Source organism: Columba livia, chromosome 1 (assembly GCF_036013475.1).
Source record: "Columba livia isolate bColLiv1 breed racing homer chromosome 1, bColLiv1.pat.W.v2, whole genome shotgun sequence".
Classification (NCBI taxonomy): Eukaryota; Metazoa; Chordata; class Aves; order Columbiformes; family Columbidae; genus Columba; species Columba livia.
In genome coordinates, this window is record NC_088602.1 from 25,157,809 (window position 1) to 25,170,789 (window position 12,981).

Consider the following 12,981-nt stretch of genomic DNA (forward strand, 5'->3'; position numbering starts at 1 on the left):
CAAAACAGGAGGAATGCGGGTTGTGTTCTGTCTAGCGTTTTTGTTTTGGATAGGGGGCTTTTGGTTCATGTCAGTCTTGGAGGAGGAGAAAGCTGTCAGATGCCAGAGGATCCCAAATGCTCTGTGTGTAGTGGCTACAACCAGAGCCACTGGAGTGTCAGGTTTCTGCTGAATTAGTGAGCGACTTCTTGATCATGTGATGGCAGCATCAGGGTTTCCTGGCAAAAAAAAGGGCTGTAAGCAAACCCAGTGTGTCTTAATAGGAACGTGCAGAAACAAATAACGTTCCTAAGGTGCATGTAGATATCAAAAGTTACCCTGTGGCTGTCTTTCTGCTTCCATCCTCCAAATCCCTGCTACATTATTCCAGAAGTCTCTGAACTTGCCAGTCTGCTCTTTTTCTCATCTTAGAAAACCTTTTTGCCATTTAGTGAAACTGTTCAGGCTTTTTCCTGTTTTCCTCTTCAGGCTCTCCCCGGTGTAAGCACTATTGAGGAAACTGAAAATATGTTAAGAAACTTTCCATTTCTTTTGATTGTAATTTATCTTAATCTGAGACAGAACAGACATCAAATTTGCCTTTAAGATGAGTTACTTTTCTGAAGAGCAGAAGCACAAATCACAGGTTCTCTTGTTTTCTCCTATAGCAATGGTATTCAGTTAAATAAAATACACAAACTTGCCTGTTCACATGTAGAAAAGTGGGTGAGCGCTGGTTTGTCTGTATTAGAGCGTAAGCGTCACTTGGTGCACATAAGCAGCTGTTCTGATGCTTCCATATAATAAAAGCAAGATAATGTTGATAGAAGTGCCACTGTGGTGGTTCTTTAAAAAAAAAGTTGATTGATCTTCTTCAATCTGTCATTTTTCTGTGGAGCTATACTACTAGAAGTTAAAAAGAATATTTCTGACTCGGGTTATTTCATGTTTGGATTAATTATTAGTAGTTTGCTCAATTTAAGGTCAGTTTTAATGGGAGCTTCAGCCAGTACTTGAAGACTTAACCACTGTTAGAAGACCAGACCAGTCAGAACCAAAGGAACTCCGCAGTACAGTTTTAGTATTTTTCTTCTGAGTTGCAAGAGGTGCAAATATGGAGATCCTGTATCTGTTGACATCATTATTTGCATCCTGTAAACCAGATTTGATTTCACGTTTTTTCTATCATTGTCTGAGCATTCCTGTTCAGCTGTGACAAGAGCCCTGAAGATCACAGTGTTCTTCTGACACTAAAAAGTCACAGAAAATCCTGCAGAAATACTTAATGGCTAGAATTATGTGCCAAGTGTCCATGTCACAAGATAAAGAGAATGTTCACTAAAAACCTTGCTTGTCTTAATCTCCTGCTAAGTTTAAGATTCTTTTGCCCACCTTATAACACTACTGTGAAGGTGATTAGGGTGGTATCTTCACCGTACAGTTAAAGATTCCCTCTGTTGTTTTTACTGATAATTCCTTCATATTTCTAACTTCAGTGTAATTCTATAAAACTTCCTAGTCTGTAGAATACTGTAGATTACAACCAAAAATGGGGGAAAAGTGGTTTGGGAACTAGTTTGTCTGCCTTCAGTAGTAGGTAGGATGTTGTGGAAACGTCACTTAATTGTTAGAAATGTGTTCTCATAAAGAAAATGTACTTGCTATGGAGTTTTACTTGTGACATTTGTTGTATTTTTTTATTCCTCTTCCATTTATTCAGTGTCAGAACTAGTTCATAAGGGGGCTTAGCATGTGGAATTTAAAATTCTATACTGACAAAATGAAAATAAATGAGGTTAAAAGTCTGTTTTGTGTAACTTACTTTGCTTGTAAGGTGCTGTCGGATGACTTCATATCAGCAAGTTTCTCTGAAATCCAAGCTTCACAGATATCCTGAAATGCTGTCAGGATTTTATTTTTTTTTATTTTGTTACTTTCCCAATTACACTGCTGTCATCTGCCTGCCTGGTTCAGCTAAACAGGGGCAGCAATTGTTTTTTTGTTGACTTGCTCTGTTCTTTACAATAAGGTGGAACTACTGCTGAGACTACTTAGCATCTTGTTCAGACATTGATTCTAGAGTGAATTTAACGCTTGCTGTTCATTTTATGTTTAAAAACAAAGAGGTTTTAGATGGAAACAGTTAAAGAAATAACCCATTTGTGCTGTTTGTAAGTAATACAGTAGATTGAAAAGTAATAAAAATGTTTTCCGTAAGTGTATGTGAGAGCGAGTGATACTGCAGGCACAATCTACCTTTTCCTTCCTGTAACTGTCCGGCATTAACTTTGCCATGGTGGGTTTGATTTCTAACACACTGTGTTATTGAAGTGATGGCTGCTGACTTGTTGATGATGCATTATGGAATTTTGCTCACTCAGTATTCAAAATGGAAATGTGTATCATGTAAAATTTTTACTTAATCCATTTTTCTTTTGTGACTTGCAGACAGATGCCAGCAGTAAAGCTATATTCTCAAAAGTGATGGTTATAACAAGTAAGTCAATGGAAGTATTTACACAGTCTAAAAATTACAGTTGAAATAAATTGCTTTCTTGCTTTAAAAATCATTTGAAGTAAGTTTACTTAAAAAGCTTTATAAGAGATAAAGCTTATAACAAATAATGATAAACATAATGTAACAATATGCTTTAAAGAATTAAGACAACTGTAAGCAGGGTTACTTCCTTACTGTAAAAGGTCTCCGGTCATGTAGTTTATAACATGACATTTTGACTGCATCTGTTGTGGACTAACTCAAAATCTAGATAGGGTGTTAGTGTCTGCTTTACCATTTGTTATAGAATGTGTTAACTGATGTAAACTGACCCACTAAACTGTCTACTAACTGACCTGTCTCTGAGTTGTTGGTATTGTAAGTGCTGCTGGGAGAATGCAAAAGAGTTTGCGTTTCAGTAGCAGGGAAGGCACTTTGGAAACTGAAGAACTTCCATGTAACCTGAACTCTCAGCAACAAAAACACCGCCAACCCCAAAGCAACACTTCTTGTACCCCCCAGACACCACCATGCCAATAGCAGTAAAACCATTATGAAAAAGCATTAAAACCAGTAATCTTACTTTACAATTCTGAAATTTTGTTTTTAAGTCAACTGTTTTTTTTTAAAAAGCCAACTGTTCTGGCGAAAAAAGACACTAGTTCAGGATATGTGCATTTTTGAAAAAATGTGGAGGAAAACCTGCATCTTGCTACTTCATTTGCCGTGTTCCAAATCTTTTTTCCTTTTATTTATAACGTAGAAGTTGATCAGTTTGTAATTTTTCTGATTGTTTTAGTTCTGGGTTGGTTTTTAAAATAATGAAGAAATCAATATAGCAAACCAAATACTTAGTAGAACTTGTGTTGACCTAACTGTCCTGTAGTCCTATACCATTTTCTGTGCCAACTTTGCTTAACATCTCCTGTACCAAAACCATGAGCATCTTAAGTAGTATACTAATACTGTGCCAATTAATTGTCTTGCTGTAATGTAAAATGTAAATAAAAAAATAATATGTAGTTTAAGAAATGCATTTTAAAAGCCTTTTTAAAATGTTGTAAGCAGTTGTAAAATTTACATTGAGTGAAGGAGTAATTTAGCAGAAATACCCTTGTGATGTTTACTTGTGATATCAGGTGATCTATATGTAGAGTATATTTTTTGTGGAGTGTAGGCTTTGTATTCTGCGGTCAACTGCAGCTGTTAATATTAACAGGAACAAGGAGACTTGCTGAAAAATGAGCATGAAGGGTGAGAAAAGCAAATAACCAGGGAGGTCTGTGGGTACACAAATCTTTAGAAATCAGTGTCCTCATAGATATGTCTGCACATGTTAAGGTGCTTTGTGGTTTTGTTTGTTTGTTTTTTTTTTTTCCCCACCCTTCTTGGTTAATATTTCAAACTTGCATAGTTTATAATACTGACACTTAGGAAGATAAATAGTAACTTATTTTGCTTCTTTAAAGGAAACCTTCCTGATCCAGGGAAAGCTCAAGATTTCATGAAAAAGTTCACACAAGTTCTAGAAGATGATGAAAAAATAAGAAGTCAGTTAGAAATGCTTGTTAGTCCAACATGTTCTTGCAAACAGGCTGAAGGATGTGTGGTAAGAATTGTTTCGAAGATATGCAAATGTTTCAGGAACTGAATGGATTATAAATTTCATTGAAACTTGTATTGCAGAGGGAAATAACAAAGAAGTTGGGCAACCCAAAGCAACCAACAAATCCTTTCCTGGAGATGATAAAGTTTCTTCTTGAGAGGATTGCTCCTGTGCACATTGATACTGAATCCATCAGGTATTTGTGTCTTTGTGTTGATGGCTGCAGATCACGGGGTTTGAAATTGGGGTTTCTTATTTCGCCTTTAGGCACAAGCAGTTTTCCCTTGCTGAGGGTTTTTTATGCAGCATTTTCTTCTGTTTTCCCTTACTGAGGGTTTTTTTGTGTCCTCTTCCACAATGTAGGCACACTAACAACTGATTTGTCATTCAGCACAGCTGGGACAACCTGTCGATAAAAATGGATCTATTGCTGATGGGCGAAGTTTGATTTGTGACTGCCTGACCGATTTTAAAATGAATTTCTGCCTATGGCTATTCATTGAAGCTTTCCACCCAGAATATTAGCTCGTAATGACATAAACAGTGACTTAACTGAGGAAGTAAAGATTGTAGTGGTGAAGCATCAAGACTTTAAGGAAGAGTTAGCCAGTGAAGTTATGGGAGGGAGGGTGGAAAGTAATCGCTGAAATGATTATTTAACAGCTGTCTTTGAGGTAAATGGTACCTTAGTAGAGAAAATTAGTTCTTAATACTAGTCAGTTCTTATCTGTTAATTCCAACTGTAGTAATTGACTTTTAAATACTTGAGATTTCCAGTTTCTGCCTGTTACATCTGCTACATAATGGAGCCATTGAAATTTTGCTTAAAAAGGTTGTTCCTGATTTTGGATTACATACAATGTGTAGCTGAATATTTACTTAAAATTTGAAAGTACCTTTTTTCACATTCACATAAGCAATATAAAATGTATATTTAAAGTGATATTCACATGTGGCAATAAGCTGTAATATTTATTTCACAGTCTACCTAATGACTGACTGCCATACGGTAAACAAGAAAAAAGAAAGAAAAAAAGGCAAAAAAAAGCCACAGAACTGGTCTTCTCTCATCTTTGTAAATTTTCACTAAACTTCTTCATTTTTGAGACTCAGACTGTTTTTTTTATATTAGATGGCCATTTTTGTCCAATTAGGGGCAGAAAAAAAAATACAAGTCTGGGAAGTCTGACTAGGAATTCTCTTCCTTGATTTGCTACTGTTTGGTTGTGTTTTGGTTGTTGGTTTTGGTTTTGTTTGTGGGGGTTTTTTTTTTGTTTGGGTTTTGGTTTTGGTTTTTGTGGGTTTTTTTTTTTGTTTGGAGAATTTATTTTTCTCTAAAAGTCATTTACCAGATGTACAGAAAGAATATTCTGAACATTGTTCAGTTATTGATAGGGAAGCTGCCTACAGCACTTGCTAATAGGGTCAATTGGATAATCACAGTTTTCCTTTCTTGGATACAGTTTAAGAAAAAAAAAAAAACAGCATTACTGCCAAGGTGAAATATATAGGAGATAGGTCTCTTCAATTCCCATCAACCCTTAACCCAGCTGTGTAATGGTTATTTTTTTTCCTCTTGGTTGTAGACTAAACATTATAAACAAGTTATTTTTCCATCGGTTATTAAGAATCCATAACAACTAGTAACCTCACCATAATTCTTACCTGAATTTGTTTCTTGTAATGCTCAAATTGTTTTCTGATTTTGGTTATCCTTCCACAGTAATTTGTATGTAGTTCTTAATTCATTAGGAATAAATATTTTTTGACTTACTGCTGCATAAGCTTTGATTTAGATAGGCGATGAGGACAACCGGTTTGCGTATGTAGTGGACATATTTGTTTTATAACAAGCTTATGTTTTAAATAAGTTGCTTTAGTAAGGTTATATCTTAGACTTATGGGAATGGTCACATATGGTGGAACTGCAGTAAATATGAAGCCATGTTTTGTTTTTTTTCAGTGCCCTTATCAAGCAAGTGAACAAGTCTATAGATGGAACAGCAGATGATGAAGATGAGGGTGTACCTACTGACCAGGCAATCAGAGCAGGCCTTGAATTGCTTAAGGCAAGTAAACTCCTGGTGGCCAGTGAGTATGTGAAACTGTCTGAAGCAATTTGGTTAAAATAATTTTTTAATTATCACTCAGTGTCATTAGTCATAGGCATGTGGTGGCTATCTTGAAGAATATTGGTTTGGATTTTGTTGTCTTTGCTCATCTTATGTTTCACATAAGTATGGTTATTGCATAAATAATTTGGAAGTTTTTCTGGAATCAAAAGTAGTTGTGTGTGAGACATCAGCAGCCGGGTTTTGATTATTCAGTGTCAATTCAGCAGTTCATTAATACAGTTGTACTAATTCTGGAGCTATATTTGTGTATCAGTACAGTACTGTGGCTCCCCTGAGTTCCTCAAAATTGAAGTCTTATCTATTTCAACTATGTGTAATCTTTAAGACTCAGTTAACATAGCAAACCCCAAGATGCATTTCTGGGGACACTGTACAAAATTTCTTACTCTGTTCTTACTTTTTCCTAAGAGGAAAAGGGCCAATCACTGTGTTGTTTAAAAATACTGCTAAAAGTGTGAAACTTTTAAAATGCAACTGTATTAGCCTTTTTTGTTTCTCTTAATCCCTCTCAAAGCCTTCAGGCTAACAGCACTGTGTAGTGTCAGCTGTGCGCAGAAAGGTACTTGTGCCATAGCACCCCCTCAGTTATACGGTAGGGTTGGGAATATTCCAGCTGTGGATTGACTTCAGAGGCCTCAAAATCTAAAGGACTCCCATACTGATGTATTCAGAATATCTTAGATCAGCTAAGGGCCTAGTAGATTCATCTGAGAGCATGTGAGTCTATAGCGAGATGTACATGTTTAGATGAAAGTGCAAAAAGCCAGTAGCGCAAAACTGAATAAGAATGAACTGTGTCATGAAGGACTGTATATGTGAAAGAAGGCTTCCAGGTCAGTATTTGCATATTCATATGAACTGTCATGACACCTTTAAGAAAGAGGAGTAAGATCCTCCTGAAGAAGGTGGTCTGTATATCATGAGAACAATCCAGAAAGGACAAACATAGGAGTCCAGAAAAGGGAATTCCATACAATGAAGTGAGAAGGAAGGTAGCCTGGTGAAAACAGAAGACTGTGTGTGAAGACGTTTCTAGATTTTAAGGGTTGTTTCTTTGTCATGGGTCAGAATATCATATGGAAAGAGGCTAATAATCAACAGCCACTTAAAAATGAAGAGAAGGCAAACTTTTAGGCAGGATCAAATGAGGACTTATTTTTTTCTTTTTTAAACGTGAGAGAACTGTCATACTTGATAACAGAGTCTAAGACTCTGAAGGAGAGGTACAGGATCTGGAAAGCTGCTGTGGAAAGCTTGGAGAACTAGAGACCCTATGGGGTATGTCTCTACTACTGTTTTAGAGTTAGGAATTTCAGGGCACAACTCGTTGTTCCACTTAGCAAACAAGCATGAAGTCTGGGAGCACACAAGCTGGTTTCCTTCTAGAGCAACAAAATTCTGGGCTTCGGAAGCACATGTTGTGTTGCAGTGGCTAAAGCGGGTTCAGTCAGTCTAGAAATACTCTGAAGTAAACCCCCTGAAATGTGAATATTGCTTCCTTAGCATCACCTGTGTTTCTCTTAAGACATGCTTCTGCTGTAACCCAGTGCTTGCTAATGTAGATGTAGCCACTGAGAAGTGCATGTTCACGATAACAGGAGCAGAAATTGACACTGGAGAAATAAGTTAAAACTGAGGAGGTCGTGTCTAAAGAAAGGGACATTTAGGAAGACTGGGGAAAAAAAAATCAGAAAAAGAGAAATGTGGATCATGTGACAAAACCAGGCAAAGTATTGAAGATTTTCCAGCATGGCAGTGGCCTTTAAAAAAATATTAACGTGGCTTTCATCTTATTTTGGCAGGTACTTTCATTTACGCACCCTATCTCATTTCATTCAGCTGAAACTTTTGAATCTCTCTTGGCTTGCTTGAAAATGGATGATGAAAAAGTGGCAGAAGCTGCATTACAAATTTTCAAAAATACAGGGAGTAAAATTGAAGAAGACTTTCCTCATATACGATCGTGAGTTCTATATCTTACTCTGTTTGTGTAGTGTTCTTTACTATATGGGATTTTGGAAGCTCTCATTCTTTCTTTTGCATGCTATAACATTATCCTGCATTCTTTTGGAAGGAAGTGTTCTGGTAAAACAGCAAAGAGATTGTAAGGACTTTAAAATGCAGTGCTTTCTGAAGAATGGAAGTCAAGTGAATATATCGAAGGGAGTGACAGCTGATACGCCACTGATGCTATTACAATTTCTATCATTGCCCTTCAGAATTACTTATGTTTTTTCTTAAATACATGGCAATGTAGAAACATTCTTTGCAGTTCAATGAAGATGTGTAGACACAAATATTTCTAAAACAATGCTTAGTAACTTGTGCTGATAAAATCTTTGGTTTGCTACATTTTATCAACAAAAAGCAGGTTGGTTTGTTTGTTTTTTACTTGCAAGCCATGTAAATAACTTTTTTTTCTTTCTTTGAAGAAATTGCCAAAACCAAAAGAGTTAGCGCTTTTGCAGAGGTGGTGTGTTCTGTATATGTGTATCTGTACTTTTTTGCTAGCTTGATATTTTGGTAGATCTTTGATTTGTGAAAAGGTACTTATCTCTTTTTCTTTCTTTTTTTTTTTTTTTTGGTAAGTGCTTTGCTTCCAGTGTTGCATCATAAAGCTAAAAAGGGACCTCCTCGTCAAGCCAAGTATGCTATTCACTGCATCCATGCAATATTTTCCAGTAAAGAAACACAGTTTGCACAGATATTTGAGGTAAAATGAAAATATTTAAGTTACTTTTTCTTAGTCTCTTATATTGCATGTATAAAATAAGGGATGTAGTGGCAATTTATATGGTAAGATCTGCCAAATTTAGAAAACATATTTTTCTTCTTTCCCTTTGTTCTTGTACAGTTTGGCCTGAAAAATAGAAGCAAATAGTGATTTTTAGTATCCCATGATCTGTTGTGTTTAAGGTTAAGTATTTTAACAGACAATAGAGTAAAACAAAGTGTTGTACCATCGGCTAGAGCCATGAACTCCTTATGGAAAGAGGAACTATACACCACTCCTCCCCTTTGTTGAATCTGGCATAAAATATTGAAATTGTTACAGAAATTGTGGAAAACGGAATTATGGTAGAGACTATTTAAGCAGTTTTAATAGTTATGACCACAAATGTACTTTTTAATTAGTGGCCATCAGCCTTTTATCTTGAAGGCTGAATCATAGTCCGTTACTGAAGTTGAGGTACGTACAGTATGCCCACTTCTTCAACAAGAAAAAGTGCTTTTTTTTATTTTCCCAGACAGTTCTGCTTGAGTTGCCACTTTTTGACCTACCCAGATGTGCAAAAGGTTTTGTCTGTCTTGATTTTTCTTTTGATTTGTAGACTTGCAGGGTTGGTGAATGTGTCTTTAAATCTAAATAGTTAATAGTTCTTTTAAAGTCATATTTCTGAACTAGACATGGACAACTTGGTAGAGAACTCTCCCCATGCTTCCCTCAATAAGACATAGATGATACCAGTAACACGTGAATTTGTTGCCTTTATTCTAGCCACTCCATAAAAGTCTGGATCCGAGCAATTTTGAGCATCTCATTACACCGTTGGTTACTATTGGCCATATAGCCATGCTAGCACCTGACCAGTTCGCTGCCCCTTTGAAATCTTTGGTTGCCACTTTTATTGTTAAAGATTTGCTAATGAATGATAGGGTAAGTATTTTTAAAACATTGTTTTAAGGTTCTGCTTCTCCTGTGGGATGATACTCAGCAAGTACTTGGAAATATTTTTGGCTTGCTGCTTCTTCTTTTAGCATATGGCTGGCTTTGGATTTCCATGAATAATACTGTTTGACTCAGTTGAAAACCCACAGTACAGGAAAGGAGATAGTACTAGTTGGGTAGTCCTTACAAAAGTGACAAGCTGTGTAGCGCAGCATTTGATCACTCATGACTTGCCTTTTGTTAAAAATGTGAAAACTATTACTTGACTTCACTCACTAAGTGTCTTGTCTTGAGCAAGCCAGTTGTTTTTACGAAGTATAAAGCATTTGAAACTAAAATCCATTGTTTAAATGGAAGAATGTGAATTTTAATTTTTCTAATAATTCTGTATGGATAGTGATGATGAAGTGAAAAAAAATAACTTGTGCGTTGTCAGCCACTGTTTAGGGAAAGATGTACTGTCTAAAACTATGTGCCTGAGGTTTCAGTGTGTACTGGATATAGATAGTGGAACTTATTTTTGAAGCAATGGCTATTACCTGAGAAGTATTGCTTTAGAGTGTAATAACAGCAACAAAACCCCTTTACTGCTGTTAGATTTACTGATGCTTGAATGGTGAGGCAAGAAGATCATCTCACTTCTGTACTGGTTACTTCTATAAAATCCGGCAGGCACAAGGCAAACCAGTGAGTGCTGCTGTATTGTTTTCAGAAGAGAACAGAAAAGAGGAGATTACAGCAGGTTTCAGGGAAGAGTAACAACCAGTGCTGTAACTAAGTGTAACATTTGCTTTAGCTTCCAGGAAAAAAGACAACAAAACTTTGGGTCCCAGATGAAGAAGTGTCTCCTGAAACACTTGTTAAAGTAAGTAGCACTTACTGTATTTTCATGTGGTTGTATGTATAATAAAGGAAGTTCAATATCTAAATTCCTAAAGGTGTCAACTGCTGTTTTCTGTTTCCTTGTCACCTTTCTAAAAGTAAAAAAGAGGTTACTATTTTTAAATTGAAGATCTTATCAGAATATACATTTTTGGATTGCCAGAAGAAAATAATTTGCTTTTGGGAGCATCTACTTTTTTTACTTTTGTAGACAAATTTGTGTGTACACTTCATTGAATTTTCATGATACCTTATTATAGACTTAGGTTTGGTGTGCAACACTGAAGTATTCCAGATATTGTCACAGTTAAAGTAAAATAATTTTTTCCGTCCTGTTTACCATAGCAGTGAAGTACTCCAGAGACTTTTTAAAAGGGCTTCTCTTTTTATTTTGATATTTTTTTTAGGACATTCCAATAAACTTGCAATGCCCTTTTGGAATAAAGATAAAAACTGTTCTTGGATTTGTCAGTTTCCTCAAATAAATGTGTTTCATTGCTTTTTCACCGTGGACAATGTGTACTAGAGGAAAAAGCTAGTTTTAAAAAAATCACATTAAAAACGTGGTGTATTGTGGTTTTGTTGTTCGTTTTTTGTTTTTCTTTCTTGTCATCTCAAGCTTTTCCTTTTTTTGAGCAAGTTTGTTGTTATTATTCCTGGATTTGGTAATAGATATTCTCAATCTGTTTTTCACTCAATCAGAAATACATTTCACACTGTGGAAAATACACCCTATGTCTCTGTTTGTTTTGAAATGCCCCTCAGAACAGGGCTAGGTTATGCTTTCACATTTTCTTTTAGAATTAGAGATTTGCAGGTACTTTGTAGTATGCTGTTTCTCAATTAATGACAGTAGTCATTTAATTTCCAATGCCTTTTGAAGAAAGTTGCTCTGGTTTTCAGAAGTTCTTTGCCTTCCCTCTTGAAGTTGTTGAACTCTTTGTACTGTACCACCTTCTCTGCTGGTTTAATGAGTGCTTTGGTTTCCAGATTAATACAGAACTCATTGCTGGAAGTTCTTAGTTGTGTTTGGAGTTGATTTGTTAGCTTTTAATTCGTTTGAGTATAGCAAGGGTTTTTTTCATATTTGTGCAATTCCGTAGTTACATAGTACACTCCAAAAACTGTTAAAAAATGCATGTCTGTTTTAATTTCATGAACTGCTAGTTTAAAATCAACATGCTTTGACTACAATGATTATACATGTAACTTGAAGCCGTAAATACTAGTTGTCTTTTTTTTTATGATTTGCGAAGCTATAATATCTCGCTAAAATGCACTTTTGTGTTAATAACTTTTCATACATTTGACTATTTGGAAGGGAATTGGCTGACAGAAAATCTTGAGGTAACTGAGAGTTGAAGCCAAGCCTGAAAGCTGTAAGAAGCATTTATTGGCAAGTGAAAACACATTATTGTGAAAATTGATCTGCAAATTTAATTAGCATTTATTACTACTGAGAAGCCTGTGTTTAATGAATGCTTCAGGCCACACCATTGGTTTATAAACAGATCTTGCTGACAGCCTATTTTTCTTTATTCTGGTTTTAAAAACCTTTTTTAAAAGGCTCCCTTTGTAACATAACTGTATAATATCTAATGGGGATCTTAAAACTAGGAAGGTTAAGTAAGAAAGGGGGAGGGACTAATTAAGAAAAATTAAAGTATTGTTCAGCCTAACAGATGTAGACTGATACAGGCTCGCCTTATTTTTAGATGTTAAATCTGAAATGAAATTGTGCTTTTAGAGAAATGTTTCAGTGTAGTATTAAATATGACTTGGATTAATTATTGTGTGAATTAGACTTGAATTCTTAGAGCTGGCACTTGAGTGTCTGCTGTGAAGCCATAATCTCTCTTGACAGTGGCCAGTACTGAATATTTGTATGCACCATGCAGTGGACTGAGACTTATGCAGCAGCAGTGATATGTTTCCTTCTATGTACACTGCAATAGAAGGTTCCTCATCCTCTCTTTCTAACTGTGCGTTAAGTGGGCATTATTTCATTTTTCACTATTGCACAAACCTGCAGCATTGGTGGCTCTGGAAACTCAAGTAATAGAATCCTGAGCCAGCTGTTGTCATAATGTTGATGCAGTAGGAAGACAGTGTTTCTAGGATCACAGCATGGGATGGGTGCTCATGGGATGGTGATTCCACCACTTCCCTGGGCAGCCTGTTCCAATGCCTGACAACCCTTTCCATGTAGAAT

At 36.0% G+C, this 12,981-nt stretch overlaps 1 protein-coding gene across 5 annotated transcripts in view; it reads left to right on the plus strand.

Annotated features, from left to right (window-relative positions):
- PDS5B (PDS5 cohesin associated factor B) overlaps positions 1-12,981 on the plus strand; it is a 108,219-nt gene that overhangs the window by 59,905 nt on the left and 35,333 nt on the right. For all 5 annotated transcript variants that reach the window (XM_065051525.1, XM_065051546.1, XM_065051537.1 and 2 more), the window contains exons 15-22: positions 2,428-2,476; positions 3,946-4,085; positions 4,163-4,278; positions 6,046-6,151; positions 8,020-8,180; positions 8,807-8,930; positions 9,717-9,875; positions 10,684-10,752. In XM_065051525.1, the coding sequence (XP_064907597.1) occupies positions 2,428-2,476; positions 3,946-4,085; positions 4,163-4,278; positions 6,046-6,151; positions 8,020-8,180; positions 8,807-8,930; positions 9,717-9,875; positions 10,684-10,752 (924 nt within the window). The remainder of the gene's footprint in view (positions 1-2,427; positions 2,477-3,945; positions 4,086-4,162; positions 4,279-6,045; positions 6,152-8,019; positions 8,181-8,806; positions 8,931-9,716; positions 9,876-10,683; positions 10,753-12,981) is intronic.